General features: G+C 37.0%; 1 protein-coding gene across 1 annotated transcript in view; it reads right to left on the reverse strand.

The window, feature by feature from the left end:
* MBD2 (methyl-CpG binding domain protein 2) overlaps positions 1–13,658 on the reverse strand; it is a 63,073-nt gene extending 49,415 nt beyond the window's left edge. The window contains exon 1 of the mRNA XM_063077378.1: positions 13,114–13,658. Coding sequence (XP_062933448.1) covers positions 13,114–13,652 — 539 coding nt within the window. The 5' untranslated portion in view covers positions 13,653–13,658. The remainder of the gene's footprint in view (positions 1–13,113) is intronic.
* Between the last annotated feature and the right edge of the window lie 4,897 nt (positions 13,659–18,555).

Raw genomic sequence — 18,555 nt, forward strand, 5'->3', positions numbered from 1 at the left:
CTGCACTGAAGCACATAAGAGATGTTACTATAGATTATCCCACTAGTCATTCACTCAGCAACCACTGACAGAACCCAAACACAAACTTCATGCAGAGCACAATGTGAACACTTCAGATGTCTTCAATCTTATAAACTTTCTTTCCAAATTAACTTTTAAAATGTTATTTCTGTCTGTACTACACATACATAATGCCATGCCAGCAGTAATCAGAAAGAATTTCAGGACAAAGTCTTCTGAAGTCAACAACTCTTTTGTTAACACACATGTACACTCAAATCACTTGGAAACCAGATAATCTTCAAGCTACTGATATGTGCTAAAAGTTATAAAAGAAAAAATTTTTGAATTCCCACAACATCTAAATGCTCCTTAATATAACTACTGAAACAAGGAAACTAAGGCAAACATTTGCAAACGTGCTTGTACAATGCTGACATGAGTTTTGTAAGCCAAACTCCTACTTTAGAGAAGCATATGAATAATAATTTACTCCTTGTAAAAAATATTGTCAAAGCTAGAAAATTACAAAAGTGCTAGAATTATACAGAGGACTAAACTAAACTAGATTTTCTTAAAAATGTTCTTCCTGGTGGTATTAATCTGTAAGGAATCCTTTATAGGAAGAATGCACCAAGTCTTATCTAATACATTTTCTAAGCCAAATGTGCTAGAACAAACTGGTAAAGTCAGTATGACATGTCACCAGAAGAAAATTTTGAGAATTCCAGAATACCTCTCAAAGAAGCCAGCATGTCATATTTCGAACTTAACCTTACACCAACTGACCACAAGAAACGAAAAATAATTCAACAAGAAGACAAAAAGACAAAAGTTAAAGGTTGTGAAACCAAGAACTAAAATACTCCCCTGGAACAACAAAACTTCTCTCTGGGTCAAGTCCAAACCAATACACCCAATTGTCACAAACTCTATGGTATTCTACCACCACAAACTTCAGAATAACTGAAGATCATATCAACATTCTTTTTTCACAACCATATGACTTAAGTATTCCTGAAACACAATTCAAGGCACAGATCCAGCAGACAGATGAAGATAACCACCAGAGCATAACAGAATAGAACAAAGCAGACAAAAGTCAGAACATAGCAGGAGAAAGAATACAGGATTATAATAAGCAAACTTTAACTCCAATTCTAACCTAGACATATAAATATGCTCAGTATCACAAAATAAAATAGCAAGTCACCCTCAACATTGTCCAAAACTTGAATCATCTCTGCTCACCACACACTTCTATCCCCAAACCTGATCTTCTGTATTCCTCCTCTTTGTTGGTGGCATCACTGTCCACATAATATCTAATCTTCCAAGCTAGAAGGCCATATCACAATCTTCCACTGCCCTCTCTCTCAGCCATACATCCACTACCAAGTTCTAAACATTCAGAAATTCCTCAATGCTGCAAAAATAGCTTTGTCTCCTTAATAATACATCAAAAGCTTTCAATCTCTTATATATATTTTCTCCAGACACTTTTCCCACCATCCATGGTACCCCACACTCCAAACTCAAAATCACCAAAATATGCCATATACCTTTAATTCTTCCAGCAATGTCTTTCCAGAATGGAAGGAGGAGCATAAGCAATATCCTGCCTGTCAAAGGGCTATTAAATCCTCCAAGCCCAGCTAAAATGTCATGTCCCCTAGGAAGCCTTCTCTAATTCAAGTTGGAAATAATTCTACTAAATACACTGCAATTGTTTGATTACAATAATTCCTACTTATTTCTTTAATGAGTCAAGCCAGAAATTACAATGATACTTTTTAAAATCCTCAAGCGTCATACAGGTTGAGCATCCCCAATCTGAGAATCCAAAATGCTCCAAAATCCAAAAACTTTTTGCATGCCAACATGATGCCACATGTGGAAAATTCCACATCTGACTTCATGTGCTTTCTGATGGCTCAATGTATACAAACTTTGTTTCATGTACAAAATTATTAAAAATATTATATGATTATATTCAGGCTATTTGTATAAGGTGTATATGAAACATAAATGAACTTCATGTTTAGACCTGGGTCCCATCTCCAGGATACTTCATTATACATATATGTAAATAATTCCAAAATCCAAAAAAATCTGAAACACTTCTGATCCCAAGTATTTTGGATTAGAGAAACTCAACCTATATAAAGGCTAGCAATGAACAAGGTAACTTTCTGAGAGCAAGACACCTTATGAGTTGAACAGTAAAGGATGTGGTTTCATTTGCAAACACAGTGGAATTATAAGTCCTATGCTTACTTAAGTTACACTTCATAGAATTTTAAAAAATTGAACTGGAAAAAATATTTTCATAGTTAATCTGTTACACTACATAAGAAATAAAGTATTACTAAATGACCCAAAATTATTTTAGAAAATTGGTAAAGTATTCCTGAAACACAATTCAGGAATTGTGTTATGTCACTTACATAATTACAAATAATTGTAATTGTAATTAACCTAGAATAGCTATATAGTCCCTATAATCAGATACTCAAGTTACTGAGAAGATTCTGATAAATATCTGACAAACCTCAAAAATGAAAAAAAAAAAATCTCTCCAAAAAATAAAATAAAAGTTCTCAATCAGACATCCCTCTAATAGATCTCTTTAATTCAATAAAAAGCTGAGCTCAAGAATGGACCTTGTTTCAACAGACTAATTTTCCTGAAGACAAAAATATTCAGGTAGCAACTTTTACCAAAAAGATGAACACTACTGTTCTTACCACATGGCTCAGAGACAAATTTTTTAAGGGAATCAACTGATAAATTTCACAAATTAAGCCTGCAATAAGTAGTTCCTCAGGTAACAGTTGAAATGTCAGCTATCTACTACAGCTGAAAACATACTACAGCCCCATTATAACATTCCTCCATAAAACAACCCTTCAGAGATCAATCCACTTTAGACACCTCTCCCCAAATCAAGAAAATTTAAATATCTAAGAACTCAGTTAATAGGCTATACTCATGAAATGTGAATCCATAATTTATGACGTAGGTTAGCAGTTTAACGTGGCTTAAAATTATTCCTATGTTTACTGATTTTAAAAATCAAGTGGAGGGTGTTTATTATAAAACTAAATTAGCAATGGAGGAAAAAAGGTAGAAGCCAAGTTTTAACTATTAGCATATCCCAAAAACAGAATATCAACTTGTAACTATTAAATTCTTATTCATACTGAATCACTACCTCCTGTCATAAAGATGGAATTCTATGAAGCATCTGTACTGGATGGCTATCCGAATTTGTCACACACACACACACACACACACACACACACACACACACACACACACACACACACACACACACACACACACACACACACACACACACACACACACACACACACACACACACACACACACACACACACACACACACACACACACACACACACACACACACGGCTGTATTGAGAAAACAGTAGCACATGCCATTGTCTTCTACGTAAATGCTAAAGCTTGTGCATGTTACTTTAAGGAAAGTCAACCTAGCTGCCCCAGGGGATTTTAAAGCCAGATACCTTTCCGGCAGAAGATGAAGGCAAGGCCCAAGGGAATGGTTAAGGACAATTCTGCCCATGAAATGCAGACCACCTGCACAACAGCAATCTGACCCTGGAAGTGACAAACTGAGGAAGTAAATGCTAGATGAACAAAATTACTGTCACTTAAGCCCTGGTTTTATCCAGAGTGACTAAGTCATCATCTGTCTGCCCTCTGTGATGGCTGCTGTAGGTCCTGTTCTCAGAAATATAAAGACTTACAGTGACTAAGCTTTTATTCTAAAAACATCAATTCATAACTTAAGGAAATTATTCTTTTTTTTTTTTTCCCTAACTCTAGTAGACTGGTGGAGGATGTTAGTCATTTTCAGTTTTCTCTGCCCAAAGTGATTACTTCAAATCCCAGTAATGAAATACCATTTCACTTTCAACCACAAAAAAAATTCCCTCCCAACTGTACCCTAGTTACGCCATTACTGAACCAACCTGTGATCACACCTTTAACTTCTCCTACCCACTATTTAAATACCCTGAAGAAAAATACTAATTAAATGAAAACCAGAAACATGAGTTGTATTTTTCCAGTTCATATAAGAACATTTCCTCACTTGAACTATGTCTTTGTCTCCTTTCAATTCAACTTTTTAAAGCAATTCTTAAACCTAACTCCATCACAGAGGTTTTTAAATATAGATTATCAAAAATAAAGAAATTTTATCTGGCATCTGACTTTCAAATCTAGAAAAAAATGTAATTGATATGCTAGAAATACCTAAATTACAATCACCTTAATTTAGAAGTATTCACACTGTGTCACACTGTGAACTCACCTGTAATCACCATTTCCTGAGCTAAAACTTTACAACCACAACATGCCCTGCCAGTCTACGACATAAAAATTATAGCATCAGAAGACCTGCTGCTTGCATGTGAAACTGCACTCTGAAACCACCCCTCTAATACAGCAGAACAATTTTTTCATGTTACTTTGGGAACATGGATAATTATGATGTTTAGTCAAACCATTATGAGGAGAACAGGTCTGAGCAAATACAAGTATATCTTCAGACCATTCTCTAACACGAAAAACTGTGGGGGTGGCAGTCATCAGAGTGAAGTAAGATGAAGTGGCCTTGAGTGACAAGAAGGGTCATGATGGTAGGTGGCTAACTATATGGCTAAATAGCATCCCCATCAATGTCAGTAAGTACTTTGTGGGGAACAGTAAAAATCTCCACACCAAAAATTCTATAAGGTACAGCACTGGAAATGTTTGCGACTAAAGAAACATCAACTTTTTTTTTTTTTTTTTTTTTTTTACCCCTTTAAATGGTAAAGCTTACTTGTTATTTACAAGAGTAAGTATTCAAACAAAAAAGAAAAGATTTTCCTAACTTTAAAAAATAATTGTTTCTAGAATCAAATGTTAGCTGAGACTAAAAATCTGAAATTAAAATTATCTTTTTGTACTTAGGTACAAGTCATATAATTAGAAAAACCACCATATGTTAAAGAACATATACCATTGCTTAAAAACACACACACACAAATATACCCAAAAAGCAGACTGGAAACTACTATGTCAAAATATTAGCAGTGGCTCTCTTTGGAACTATAATAATGATTGTCATTTCCCTCCCTACAGTCTTCTATTTTTTCCAGTTTTCCACACTGAGCATGGGTTACTTATATAATCAGGAAAAAAATGTAATATTTTTTAAAGCCCTGAAGAACACTTATAACCTAATATCTGCCCTAATCACATTTCAAAATACAACAAAATACTGTAAATCTTCACATAACTACCAAGCACATGCTTCTATTTATGCTGCTTAATTAAGTGAGGAGAAAGAAACTAACACTGTGATTTACTGACCATCTATTATACACCAAATGCCTTATATGTGTATTCATTTAATCTCCAAAAACTTCCATGAGGTAGAATTCTTACCCTCAATTTATGGTTGAGGAATCAGAGGCCTGCAGAAACTTAAAAATCTGTTCAAGTTAAAACAGTAAAGCAAGATTCAAAGCCCTGATCTACTGACTCAAAAGTCCCCATTCTTTATTCTAAACCAGGGCTACCGAAGTGTGGTCTGTGCACAAGCTTACTAGTCTTCAAATAAGTACACAAGTGTAGAAAAAGCATGTAGAAACTGCTATGGTAATTTGACAGGGTGAGTTTATGACTGTGGAATCTAATAATAAAAAGTTGCAACATATGTTTTGTTGTGTCCACTTTTATTTCACTTTTCTATTATGTTTTATTGCAGACCACTCTACTTCCAAAATACTATAACAAACAGCTTCACAGTTACAGCAAAAGAAATAATAAATTAGTTAAAATTAGGTAGAAACATATTATCCACCCAAGATACAAAAGCAACTTTTAGTGGTAGATGTTTTAAGTAAAGGATAAAAGAATTTTTTAATATTAAAAAGGAAATCAAAAGTCCTATAGATACTTTCATGTCCAAAAATCTGTTTGTAATATATACATACAAACACTATACACATGTTTAGGGAAAATAAGATAATTTTCTTCAGCTATTCAATATTTGTATACCTTACTTAGTACAAGGCAGGATGCTGGCTGGGTATAGCAGGGGACGCAAGACAGCCTTTATAGGACAGTCAGGTCTATTATCTACAGCCAGCATTAACCACAAGCTTTTTGGATTTAATAGAGAAACAAATTAACCACTTGCTTCATTCAGCAAAAATTTACTGTGCTGGATCCTGAAGATTCAAAACTGAATCAAACTCAGCCCCTGACATTGAGGAAGTTCAGAATCTGGTGTGCAACAAAGACTTGCCAACTATTTATTCAAGCAAATGTAGTAAGAGTTAACAGAATAATTCTTAAAAAACCATAAGAGTTGCCTATTTCTGCTAGGAGCCTCTGAGAAAGGGTTTTTTAAAGAGATTCATACCTGTTAAAAAGAATTTTAAGGACATTCATCCTTGCTTTATCTATGGGTTCCTCCAGTATAAAAAGAACAAAGGAAAAAAACACCAAGATACAGCATTCAAAAAAACATTTAAAAGAGAATGACGGTCTTGACTCACATTTGTAAGTCACTCATAAATGCTAAGTGCTCAATTTTAAAAACTAATTTTAAACTTTATTTGTTATTATTTATATTCACATTGAGCTTATGTACATCAAGTTCCCAAACAAATGAGTTTGAATTTATATTCTAATGAGAAAGACAGGGCAAAATCATGAGATCCACAGATATTATTCAAATTTTATTCTATTTCATACCGCATGTCCTCACTCACAAGTGGGAGCTAAGATACAAAGAAAGAAAGAAAGAAAGACCATAATAAAACACTGAATTTTCAGAAGGAGAGAACAGACCTACAGTTACTAGAGGTGAGAAAGGGAGAGGGGAAGAGTGGAGAGGGAGTAACTGGTCAAAGGACACAAAAAGTAATTACGATTTGTAATGATGAATATGCTAGTAATGTTGATTTGATCATCACATACTGTACACAAATACTGATAGTCAACTCTGTACCCCATAAATATGTATAAATAAAAATAATTTTAAAAAAACGAATTTCATTCTATTTCATACTTTTATTCTCCTTCCTTAGGAAGTTTCAGTTTTTAGAAGTTCCAATGAAATTAAGGAAAACTTCATTTTACAATTTTCTTAGCAATTTCTTAGTGGAAATAGCAAAGAACAATAGAAGACTAATATGCAAGAGCTACAAATTACTATTCCAAGCCAAACACTAAATCCATAAACTAGGGGTTGACGGTTCATTTCTAATTCATCATACAGATCTTGAGAAAATCTCAAACATGAGTTAAAAGGTTATAAATTTCTATAAGTCGCACTATAAAATCTAAAAAAGCAAACAAACAAAAAAGCATCACCTCCTTTGCAAATCACCCACTTCTGTTCCATTAATTAAATCTAAATTATGAAGAAAATTATGACTACATAGCTCACAAAATTTTTTAAAGCAATTTGAAAAAATCATCTATCAATTTCTGTTGGAGATTATTTTTGGAATGTATACGCATCAGTTCCTTTTGAGTTATGCATTTCCTCTAATACAGGTATTGTGGGTGCTGTGGATGTTGTGCCAGGTGACACTTTGCATGTCAGATTCTAAAAATCAGATGTAAGACAGATGGCAATGTTGTATCCTAACAAAAATTTTAGCACATATCAAAGAGATGTGATGGTACAGCTGAGGGAGAAGTATCAGAGCACAATTTCCACCACACCTACATGTCTTTCATTTCTAGATCCATGCTTCAATCAGGCAACATCAAGACAAAAAACTAAAAGCAAGCGAAACTTTCTATTACACAATAAACTCTTAATAAATACTGGATTTCTTTCCTTTCTCCAACTAAAGAGATTTTTTTTAATTGGTCTTTAGGATATATTTCAACTGTATCTCCACTCTAAAAGAAGTAATACGAACTTTTTCATGAACCATATAAAACTATCTCATAAGCTACACTGAGCCTGCAAGTTACAACTTGATTTCTTCTAATTTAAGTGAAAGCTTTTAAAATGAAGACCTATAGTTTGCTCCTTAGGGAATATGTTGCCTATCTGAATATCTGAGAAATAACAGGGTTAAACCTAGGTTGAACATACATCAAAGAGAAAGCAGGGGAAGGGAGATAGAGAACATATCCGAACAAATAGATCATTTCTACAATCCAGAATAATACTGCTCTAATTATGTTAATTTACCACAATTTTTCCATTTTTTCCCCTCCAGTATTACATAAGGCTGGAAGGTCATACTTTGGTACAATGGCTTCACTATCGAATAAATTTTAAAATTTACCCTTTGATACTTTCAGGGTGCAAGTATAATAACAGCTAATAATTACATTATTTTAGTGGCACACCAACAAAGCGCGATAAAGTAGATTAGGCATGAGGTACTGCAATATTTGAGAATACAAGTAGGAATCTCTATGCCAGGCACAAAATACACATAGAAATAAGGCACACAGACCCTATGCTACATCCTACACTACATAGTCAATGAAATTCAAATGCTGCTTTCTTACTTGTGTCTGTGCACTATGAGCATCTTATTTACCACTTTCACTTTATACCTAATATTTAAAATCCCAGGAAAAGGCTTTCTATCCTTCTACAGTATCCTCACATTAATGATAAAAATTAGAAACTTAGGGCTGACCGGTTGGCTCACTTGGTTAGAGTGTGGTGCTAATAACACCACAGTCAAGGGTTCAGATCCCCTTACTGGCCAGTAGCCAAAAAATAAAAAGAAAAAGAAAATTAGAAATTTAAAAATGTTTGGCCTTAATAATAAAATATCTCAATCAATTTCATCCCAACACAAAAGGTAATATAAACAAAGCAAAAGGCAAGAAGTCATTTAAGGCTTGTTTTACAAAATTTTAAGTGCAATATTAATTGGTAAACAATGATTTAGTATCTGTGTGTTCAATGTTGTGCCTAGAGGGAAAGAAGACAGGTATGTGAGAAAGCCCCAGGCTCTACAAAAATGAAAATTAGAGTACTTCAGGAGACACACAGAAATAACCAGAAAGAAAGAAAATAATATGGGGAAGGACTTTTGGTTAAAAGCCAAGAAGACTTTAACAAGAGTATATAAGAACTATAACAATGGTTATATTTCCTCCCCTGGTCCATTCAACCAGTTTTCTCCAAAGACCACATGGAGAGGGTTTTTTTGTTTTTTTTAAGGCAAAGAGCAGGGGTGGGGGGGTGGAGTTTGGCTGAACTTTGACATCTTCAATGACTCAGAATCCGTCCTCAAAGCATCATACTAGCCTTTAGTAACAAATGGGATATACCTATACATTTTTTAAACCTATTTATTTGTTCAGCCCATACAATTGGAATTAATTAATGAATTGTTTTCCTTAATTCATCCTTAAACATATGCAAAGCTTCAAGAAATCTACATATTTATTTCACTGCTCTAGAATTGAATCCTTATAACACTATGAAGTACAGGTAAGATCATACCCATTTTACAAATGGTGAAACCACAGCACAGCATGGGGATGTTAAGCGACCTGCTCAAGGATGCAACACTGGTAAGTGCAGAGCTGGAATACAAACTCCAAACCTCTTAACCCCTATGTTCTGCTGCCTTCCCTAGAGACTCCTACTTTGATCAGTATCATTCATGATTTTATAGACTTCAATTATATCTTGGTCCTCTTCTTTCCAGATCAAGAAAGGTGAAATATTTTAGTATCTCTTGCACCTGCTCCCTGTGATTATTTTAAGTCTCTGGTCCCACTGTAACTTTTTTTCAGAGGCATGATCAGGTTTAAATGCACCATAATTTTGATAAAGGAATGAAAGTGTTTACTATCATATTTCCAATATCCAATCAGATAATATTTTAATGGCAGCAGCTGTACTAGTTTACCATGACTCCCAAGAGCCTAGAACCCAACGAGTTTAGACTTGATAAAAAAGGCAAGAGAAAGCTACTAAAGGATCCTATGAAGCGGAAAATAATAATTCAAAAATATCAATCGGCAAGTGTTATTAAGGGAACCAAGCACTAGAAATGACAGGAGTCAAGTAGAGCAGTTAGAAAATTATTGTTCAAATAGTGGGTTCAAATGATGGCAACAAACTTTTTCAGAAACTATACCAATGGATCCAATACTTTACCAAACCACACCCTTTTTAAAAACACACTTTGGATGATAATATAAGAACTGCCATACACTATTAGTAATCTTGTCAGAAGGCATAATTATATTGCTTAACTGGCAACCAGAGGCACACCTTCCTATTAGAACTTGGCAGTTTCAAAAAGCAGCCAAAAACATTCTACTGAAATTTGAGGCTTTCTTGATGAGCTTAATTTCAGTCCAATTAGTAAGTACAGACCTTGACTGACATTAACAGGCACAGATTTGTTTAAATTAATCTCCCCAGGGACAGGCTAATTCAGGGGTTAGCATTATTAGAATCTGTGTGAACACCTGGGTGCAGGTGTTCACATTACCAACAGGAGAGTTAACCCACTTATTAAACAGATATGGCGGGTGTTTTGTGAGCTACTGGTTTTTTTAAGGATGGGGGAAACACTAATATGTAAAGCAGTGACCCTGTGGGTTGAAAAATAATTTGCCCTCCTTTCCAATAAGTAGGTGACCATCATCAGTCATCACAGAAAGCTAAAGTCACAAGTCAAAGTAACCACCATATGGCAAGTATCATCACATCATGCTACAGGTATCCTACTGCCTCAGAATGTAACATCTCTGAAGGAAATCAAGACTGGGTGTTACAAACATGCATAGTAACTAACATTTTGTAGTCAGTCAATAAACAATAGACAATACTCCTTCCAGTCCTGAACTAAACACATGTGGCACGAATCTGTTCAACGTGTCCTTTCCATTTTGCATAAACAAGTAAAAGGCAAATCATGCTGCAGCGTCTCATAAAAAGACTTCCACTTTAGGAGAGTAATTATTACTATACTGGTTTGTAGTTTGCCTTAAGATTAATTTATTTAGAAAGTTTATTTTAAATTGATTATATCAGTTTTTCTGCCATAAAATATTTATTGAGTTTGTATAAAAAATTTAACTTTGAAAAATTTATAACACATCCAAGGAAACATTAAGTGACCACAAATCAAAATGAGCACTACAGAAATCTAACTTTTTGAAATAACTTCTCCAGCTACTATAAGGAAAACAAATGAAGAAGCTTTGCAATAACCAAAAGTTAGTTTGAACAGATACGTCATCCCCACATTAAACAAACCATATCCCAGGAGAACTGCCAGACAGAGTGAAATTCAAAGTTTAACATGCTCTGAGAACAGACTAAGTCGCCTATTCCTCAAGGAGTTCAATCCCAGACACAGAATATTCTTGTCAAATATAACTGCCTACAAGACATCAGCACATAGTTCACAGGTTATGCAGACTGCCTGGGTGGGAAGAAAACAAAATGGGCTGTTAATGAAAGAATAAACAAAAATGAACTGTGAATAACACTAAAGCAAATAAATTAACTTGAGAGAAGTAATCATTTTTTTTTTTTTTTTTTACCACAATCACTTTCTTAGCATTATATCAATTATTTGATGGTGGAAAATACAAAACAAGAAAATCACTTTTATATGTTTAAAATAAGTTTCCCAGTTTATCATTTGAGATTTTAAGATGAATGGTCTCAGATCAAGTGAAAAATTAAGTTCTAATGCAACCCCACTCTCATTTTTTTTATTTATTTATTTTTTACTTTAAAACAAAATGAATTTACTGAAACTACTCACTCATACATTTGAGCAACCATCAGGAATATGTTCATATTTACATGCTACACCAGCAGTGATCACGTTCTTGTGTGTATGTACATATATGTGTGTATATTTTTCTAACCTTTTAAATCTATTGAACAGTATTCTCAATTTGTAAACACTGTATGTGTATATACACATTTTCAAAAAGGTATTAACCTTTTCGATGACAGCAAAAAGGAAATCCTTTATATTATTCCAATGGCTAAATGGCTGACCATTGGCTCCAACACCCATATACATTCCCTGAAAAATGCTTCAATCAGTCCACAAATATGGCCTTCCAAACCACCAAATGTAACATTTATATTCTCTTCTATAAATGGGGTGGTTTATGAGAAAATTTAGAAGACACGATTATAAGATAATTCCACTGATATCAAAAGCCAGAGACACTTTCCTGAGCTTACTGGGTCATACAAACTAAAGACATGAACAGCATGACCACCATCACATTAAGGTGAAAAACCTTGAAGCATTTAAACCAGGATTCTCGACCTCAGCACTGGTGACATTTGGGGCCAGATAATTCCTTGTTTGGGGGGCTGTCCTACCTACTACAGGATATTTAGCAGCATCTCTGGCCTCTACCCGCTAGATGCCAGCAGCATCCCCCACTCTCTAAGTGTGAGAACCAAAAACGTCTCTAGACATTGCTAAATGATCCCTAGGGGGCAAATTTTGGCCTAGGAGTCTAACAAGTTAGTACAGTGTTTCCGTTTTCAAAAGAGAATACATTCTGCAACACCAAGGGAGTTCTACGAAACTTCAGGCATTCGAAATGACTACTTTATATGAAACTTTCCTGGATCCCACAAAGTAACTAAAACCTTGTTACTGTAGATAGCTAATACTTCCACATGTGCATGATTAAACACTCTGGTGATGATGAATCTGGGACAGGCTGGGACAGGAGCCAACAGTGACTGGGTTTTGCAGTTTCGATAAATTACACCTTCTTTTAACCCTTCAGTGGACTAACCATCCCTGCCACAGTAACCATTACTTCGCAAACCATTTCCCCCATGCCTTCAACATGAGATGTCCTCTTTTGGGTCCTCACCTTTCAGACACTGCCTCTCACTGCACTGGGGTCAACTGTCACCCAGGGCTTCAGACACCTTCCACTACCAGGCTTGTCTGTCCTTGCCACATACCCTGGGGACCCCTGCTCCCACTCGGGCACCCCCAGCCCAGACCAGCACTTGACCCTTGACCCTGGCCTGACCCCGCCGCCCCCTCCCCACCCCCAGGGCGGTACCTGAAGTAGTAGACATCGCTCTTGCCGGCACTGAGCCCAGATTTTCGGATCACTTCCTCCTTCTTCCATCCGGGGGGTAGGGCCGGGCAGTCCATCCTCTTCCCGCTCTCCGTGGCCCGGGGTCCCCTGGGCCCCGGCCCCGCGCTCCCCGACGGGAAAGGGACCGGCTCCCGCCGGGGGGCGCCGCCGCCACCGCTGCCGCAGCCGCCGCCGCCGCCGTCGCCGCCAAGGCCGCTGCCGCCACTCGGGGGACGGCCGCGGCCCCGGCCCCGGCCCCGTCCCCGTCCCCGGCCACGGCCCCGGCCCCGGCCACGGCCACAGACGCCGCCGCCCCGGCCCGCTTGCTTCCACCGCCCCCGGCCACGGCCGCCGCCCCGAGCGCCTTCCCTGCGCACGCCGCTCACCGGGGACGGGGCGAGCGCGCTGCCCTGGCCCCCCTGCTCTATGGCGGAGTCGCCGCCAGCGCCGCTGCCGCCCGCCGCGCTCTCCCCCTCCTCCTGCTCCGGGCAGCAGCGGCCTCCCCCCGGGTGCGCGCGCATCCAGCCCCCTCCCCAGCCGGCGCTGCGCTTCTTCCGTAACCGAGCCCTTGGAATCCCGGAGACCCGCCCCGCCCGCAGCGCGGCGCGCGGGGGACGCGCGCAAGCATCATAGAGCGGGCGCGCACAGAGCGGCCCTCCCGCCTGGGGCGTGGCCCCGGCCACAGCCTCTTAGGTCCTCCAAGCGCTTGCGGCGGCCATCTTGTCTCCGCCTCCTCGGGGACACGCCCGCGGGCCCCGCCCGCTCCACCCCCGGCCGCGCCCTTCCGGCCTCTACCCTCACGGGGCGCGCGGAACCCGGAAGGCCGGTTGGGACCGAGCCACTAGTGAGGAAATGTCAGGGTGTCAGCGGCTACTGTGCTCCAACTAGGATTAACCTCCCCCATTGTTATTTAACCTATGTTTGCTTCCCAATGAATAAACAACAAACAAAACGGATTTTATATTTTATATTCACTAACTCGGCCACTCATTTAACGAAATAGTAGATTCCCCCTTTGCAGCCTCTCTACACCAAGGCTTGCCAGGGAGCTCGGGTTGAAGGAATAAGGCAGTGTCTATTAGATGAATATCATCGTCCTCCAGAGCCTGACTTCAGAGCCATTGATAGTTCTCCTAGAACTTTGTAAGGGTATGGTAAGGGAAACAATAATTTGAAATATTTACCTCCAGTCATACGGGGTTTACATCTAGATTCTCCTTAGAGAATCCCCAAATCCATCGAGAATTTACCAAATTTCTTGGGATCCTTGCTTAATTTGGATTTATTGTCTAACCCAAAACTCAATGGCCTTTGACTTGGTTTGTTGAAAATCCAACTTAACCCACTGTCACATTCATTTCGGTTGGCCAACTCATCATTCAGGAGTGATTTTAGGGGATAATGGAAACTTGATTAAGGAAATGATGTAAGTTTTAGAGAAGCACGTTTTCTATATGTTGCTTAACATTTATAGAAATGTGCTATCAATATTCAAGATGATATGTTATGAAATGTTCGGAAGACTGAAAAATATAAAGCACATTTTATCAGACTGATGATAAACTGTCTTGGTCTTCTGTACACACAGGGCCTAAAAATTGAAGACCAAGTTTAATGCACAGAAAAAGTTAATATAAAGTAGTGGAAAATTAGAATTTATTTGATTTGTCTTTGCAACATATGCAAACATTAACACATACACACAAACTTGTCGATCTCTGAGCCTGACCTTAAACTTCTGTTAATGTCCTTGTTTGAGATACAGTAAATTATAGCTTCCTACAGGAAATCTATCTGGAAATGTGCGCAGCCAAGAGTTGGAAGTTCAAGTGAAGTTCTCAGGAAAGAGGTCAATACTGAAAATGTACATTTAGAAGTCATTTGTGAACGTGTCAATTGAAGGAGACCTTGCCAGTAAATAAGATCTCCAAGGAAGAGTATCCATAGTTAACAATAATAATACTAAAAATAAAATAAAGAGGATCAAGAACTGAATCTTAAGGAAAACCAGCATTTCAGGATGAGATGAAGGAATAAAAGTCAGAGAAAAATGAGATCAAAGTTTGGATGACAAGCACTCTGTAAGAGAGAGTGCCCTGATTTTCACACCTAATTATAACCAAGGAGTAAAAATAAGCAAAAAATTAAGTAGAAACAGTAATTGAGACAAAGATGGGAAAAGTTATACTTTGGAAACTTTTAACTTTCCATGCTGGGACTAAGAAGGCTATCAAATGATGTAGTGGATATAAAATTATGTTTAAAGGAATAAATAACACAAATTTAAAGTTATTATTTTTACTTCTACCACCAGATTTCATTTACTAAATCCCAGTAGATTTAGTTTAATGTTCCCTCTGTTAGGAAAAATCTTATTTAGGCATTTCAAGAGTTCTTTGCTCACACTTGAATTTTTCTGCTGAGATACCATAGGTTAAAGTACAAAAAAAAAAAAAAAGGCATTTATTTATTCTCCTGCTAAAAGAAGAAAACATTCCAATGAAGGAAACAATAAATTCCCACGGGGACTAGATTGTGATCCTAAAAGTATTAAGAATAGATGCTGAAAACCTAGGAGACAGGCTCCTTTGTTTCCCTTAAAGTACTGGACAAATAATAAACCTACAATTCTAGGGAAAAAAACTTATAATTCCAGAAAAGTCCTCAAAGAAGCATAGCAACATTTTATTTTTGAAGCAGTAAAGTTGTGACCTCATTTTTCAATTTTTGTCTCTCTTACAATGGGAAAGGTCTTCCTGGCTTATCTTATGGAATAAGTGAAAGACAAAATATGAGAGGATTATGTATGAAATCTGGTCCATTATGCAAACAATAGAGCATAATGATCTCTACCTCCCAGGTGTAAAGGCAGGTGCCAAAACACCAACTGCCACTCCTGGAAGACTATCCATTCTTTCAAATATTTTTCCCTTTATTGTTTACCAGGTAAAGCTGAGGTTAAGCCATTAAAAAAAAAAAAAAAAAAAAAAAAAGCCTGCAAGAAAAATAGGTGTTAATTTGTTTTTTTATTAGAAAAATAGAACAACAGGGAATGAATGAAACTTAACTGTTAGAGGAGATAAGTGATTTTGAGATCTGGATGTTTCATTGAAAAACATTTAGTCTGAATTTGAATATCTGAGTGTGATAAAATACTCAATGAAAGAAGGATTTAAATATTGGAAAACCTTGCTTTTTCTAAAGAACTTCAGGGGATAACAGGGGCATCAGTTTTCCTTTTCTTACAGAGTTCAAACAGTAAGGTCAGAATTTATCAAGATATTAAATAGAGTGAGGACACAGCCAAAGAAAAAACATTTTCCAGCTCTAATTAGCAGGTTTTATGATTCACTGAGTTGGTCCAACTACTGTTCACCCTAAAACGAAATGCTGCTGGCACAGCATGTCAGAAGGCCGAACGACACATTCAAGTATGTGCAGTATAAATTAAAAAAAAAAAAAAATGTTTTTATAACCTTCCACTTGGAATGACTACAGAGGAATCTTGTACTGCACAGTTTAAATTAAAAAGTGAAGAGTTAATTACTTGAAAAGCAGGAGAAAACAAGAAGAGGTAAATTTTGAATCAAGGGAAATCAATTAAGAAGTGTTTGATATTTTAAAAATTTCTGATAGTTGTTACATTAGTGATAAGTAAAATGATCAGGATTAAAGGATAGAGAAATGCTTATTTGATTTAACTCCCTAAAAGTAAAAAACACAGTGATCCAGTAGAAAGGAAATCATCTTAGGTTTCTGAGCCCTAAGATACCACTGAATATGATAAACACTGGTTTTTAACGGTAATTCTGGCTGCAAAACACCAGAATGTAGGACACATGATCCATCAGAGACATCAAAAAATAATAATAATAATTACGGGAGGCCATTGTTTTGAACTGAGTTCCTGTACTAACCTCCAATAGATCAGACCAAACCAAAATGGAGTCACTCATGCTAAGTGCCACATAATCAAACTGAAACTTTAAGAAAGTAGATAGATCCCAAAACAGACTAGTTTTTGTTTTTCTCCTAAGAACAAGAGATCCCAGCATAATAAGGAAGTCTCCTCTGCTCTAACCCTAACAAAAAAGCAACCTGATGTTAACAAATCAGTTTTTAAAAACATCATTATTTCCTTGTTCCCACCTTATAAAACCTACTTTTCTGCTATTTCCCAGTGGGATTTGAGGCCAAATAAGTTAATTTACAATTTTGAGAGGTTGGCAAAAGAGGGGAATTGTTAACTTTGGCCTGAAAATTTCTTCAGACGTAACTGTAGCCTCACTTGATATACAAGTAGACAGGAACCTGCTCTTGTAACAAGTAGCCAAGTCTCAGCCAATCACAGGCAGCCAACTGTTCAAACCATGTTCAAATAAGGCGAATACCCAGCTGTAACCAATCCAGCTGTTTCTGTATGTCACTTCTGTTTACTGTACATCACTTTCCTTTCTCTGTCTGTAAATCTTAGCCGACCACAAGGCAGCTCCCAAATCGCTCTGAACCTTTTCTGGTTCTGGCTGCTGCCCTATTTCCAAATCGTTCTTTGCTCAGTTAAACTCTGTTTAACTTAATTTGTCTAAAGTTTTTCTTTTTTACAGAGATGACGGCTGACTATGGCTGCTTTTCACAAGTGGGGGAGGAGTGGTAACTGAGGCAATCAGAAAATACTTCCCTCCATAACAATTCTTCTACTCTTAGAAAATCTTGATAAGTTTTCATACCTCAAGAGTCATTTAACAATAAACTTGACCTAATCTTAATTAATATTAGACTTAAATTTATTTTATGAACATATAGGATTACAAGACAGTTATAATGCTTTCTTTGGTCTCTTCCATAACAGCTTGAAACTTGAACTGTTCATCAGTTCCTCAAAAATGTTATAGGATGTAGGTTATAAAAGACAATCACAAAATGAGACTATTTTTAAACAACTATTCCTGAATTCAAATATTCATCTGTATTTATGTTTCTTCTCATTTGACTTCAAATGATCTGACTCCTAATCTCTAAGATTATATATACATGCAAATATTTTGATGCCTTTTTGCTTACTTCGAAATCTACAAATTCTTAGAGTATTTTCTTTTGGGCATTGCTAATTTCTAATTTACCATTAATCTGTGATACATTTTAGCGCAGCTTAAAAAACTGATAGAGAGCTCATGATTTGGCCTGATGATCTTGTTCTGAAACACTTTCAGACTTACATCTCAACCCTACCTCGACTCTGCAACAAGTTTGTTGCATTGTACAGTTGTACACAATTGTACTCGATTGCTTATCTCCAGGCATCTGTTACCATTATCACATAGCTTGGAAATCTATCATCTGGAGTGGAGGATTGCAGCAACAGTTGTTTTCTCTTGACATCTACGGCAAACACAACGGTTGGTATAATCCTACACTCATTACCAA

The sequence above is a fragment of the Cynocephalus volans genome, chromosome 13 (assembly GCF_027409185.1).
Source record: "Cynocephalus volans isolate mCynVol1 chromosome 13, mCynVol1.pri, whole genome shotgun sequence".
NCBI lineage: Eukaryota > Metazoa > Chordata > Mammalia > Dermoptera > Cynocephalidae > Cynocephalus > Cynocephalus volans.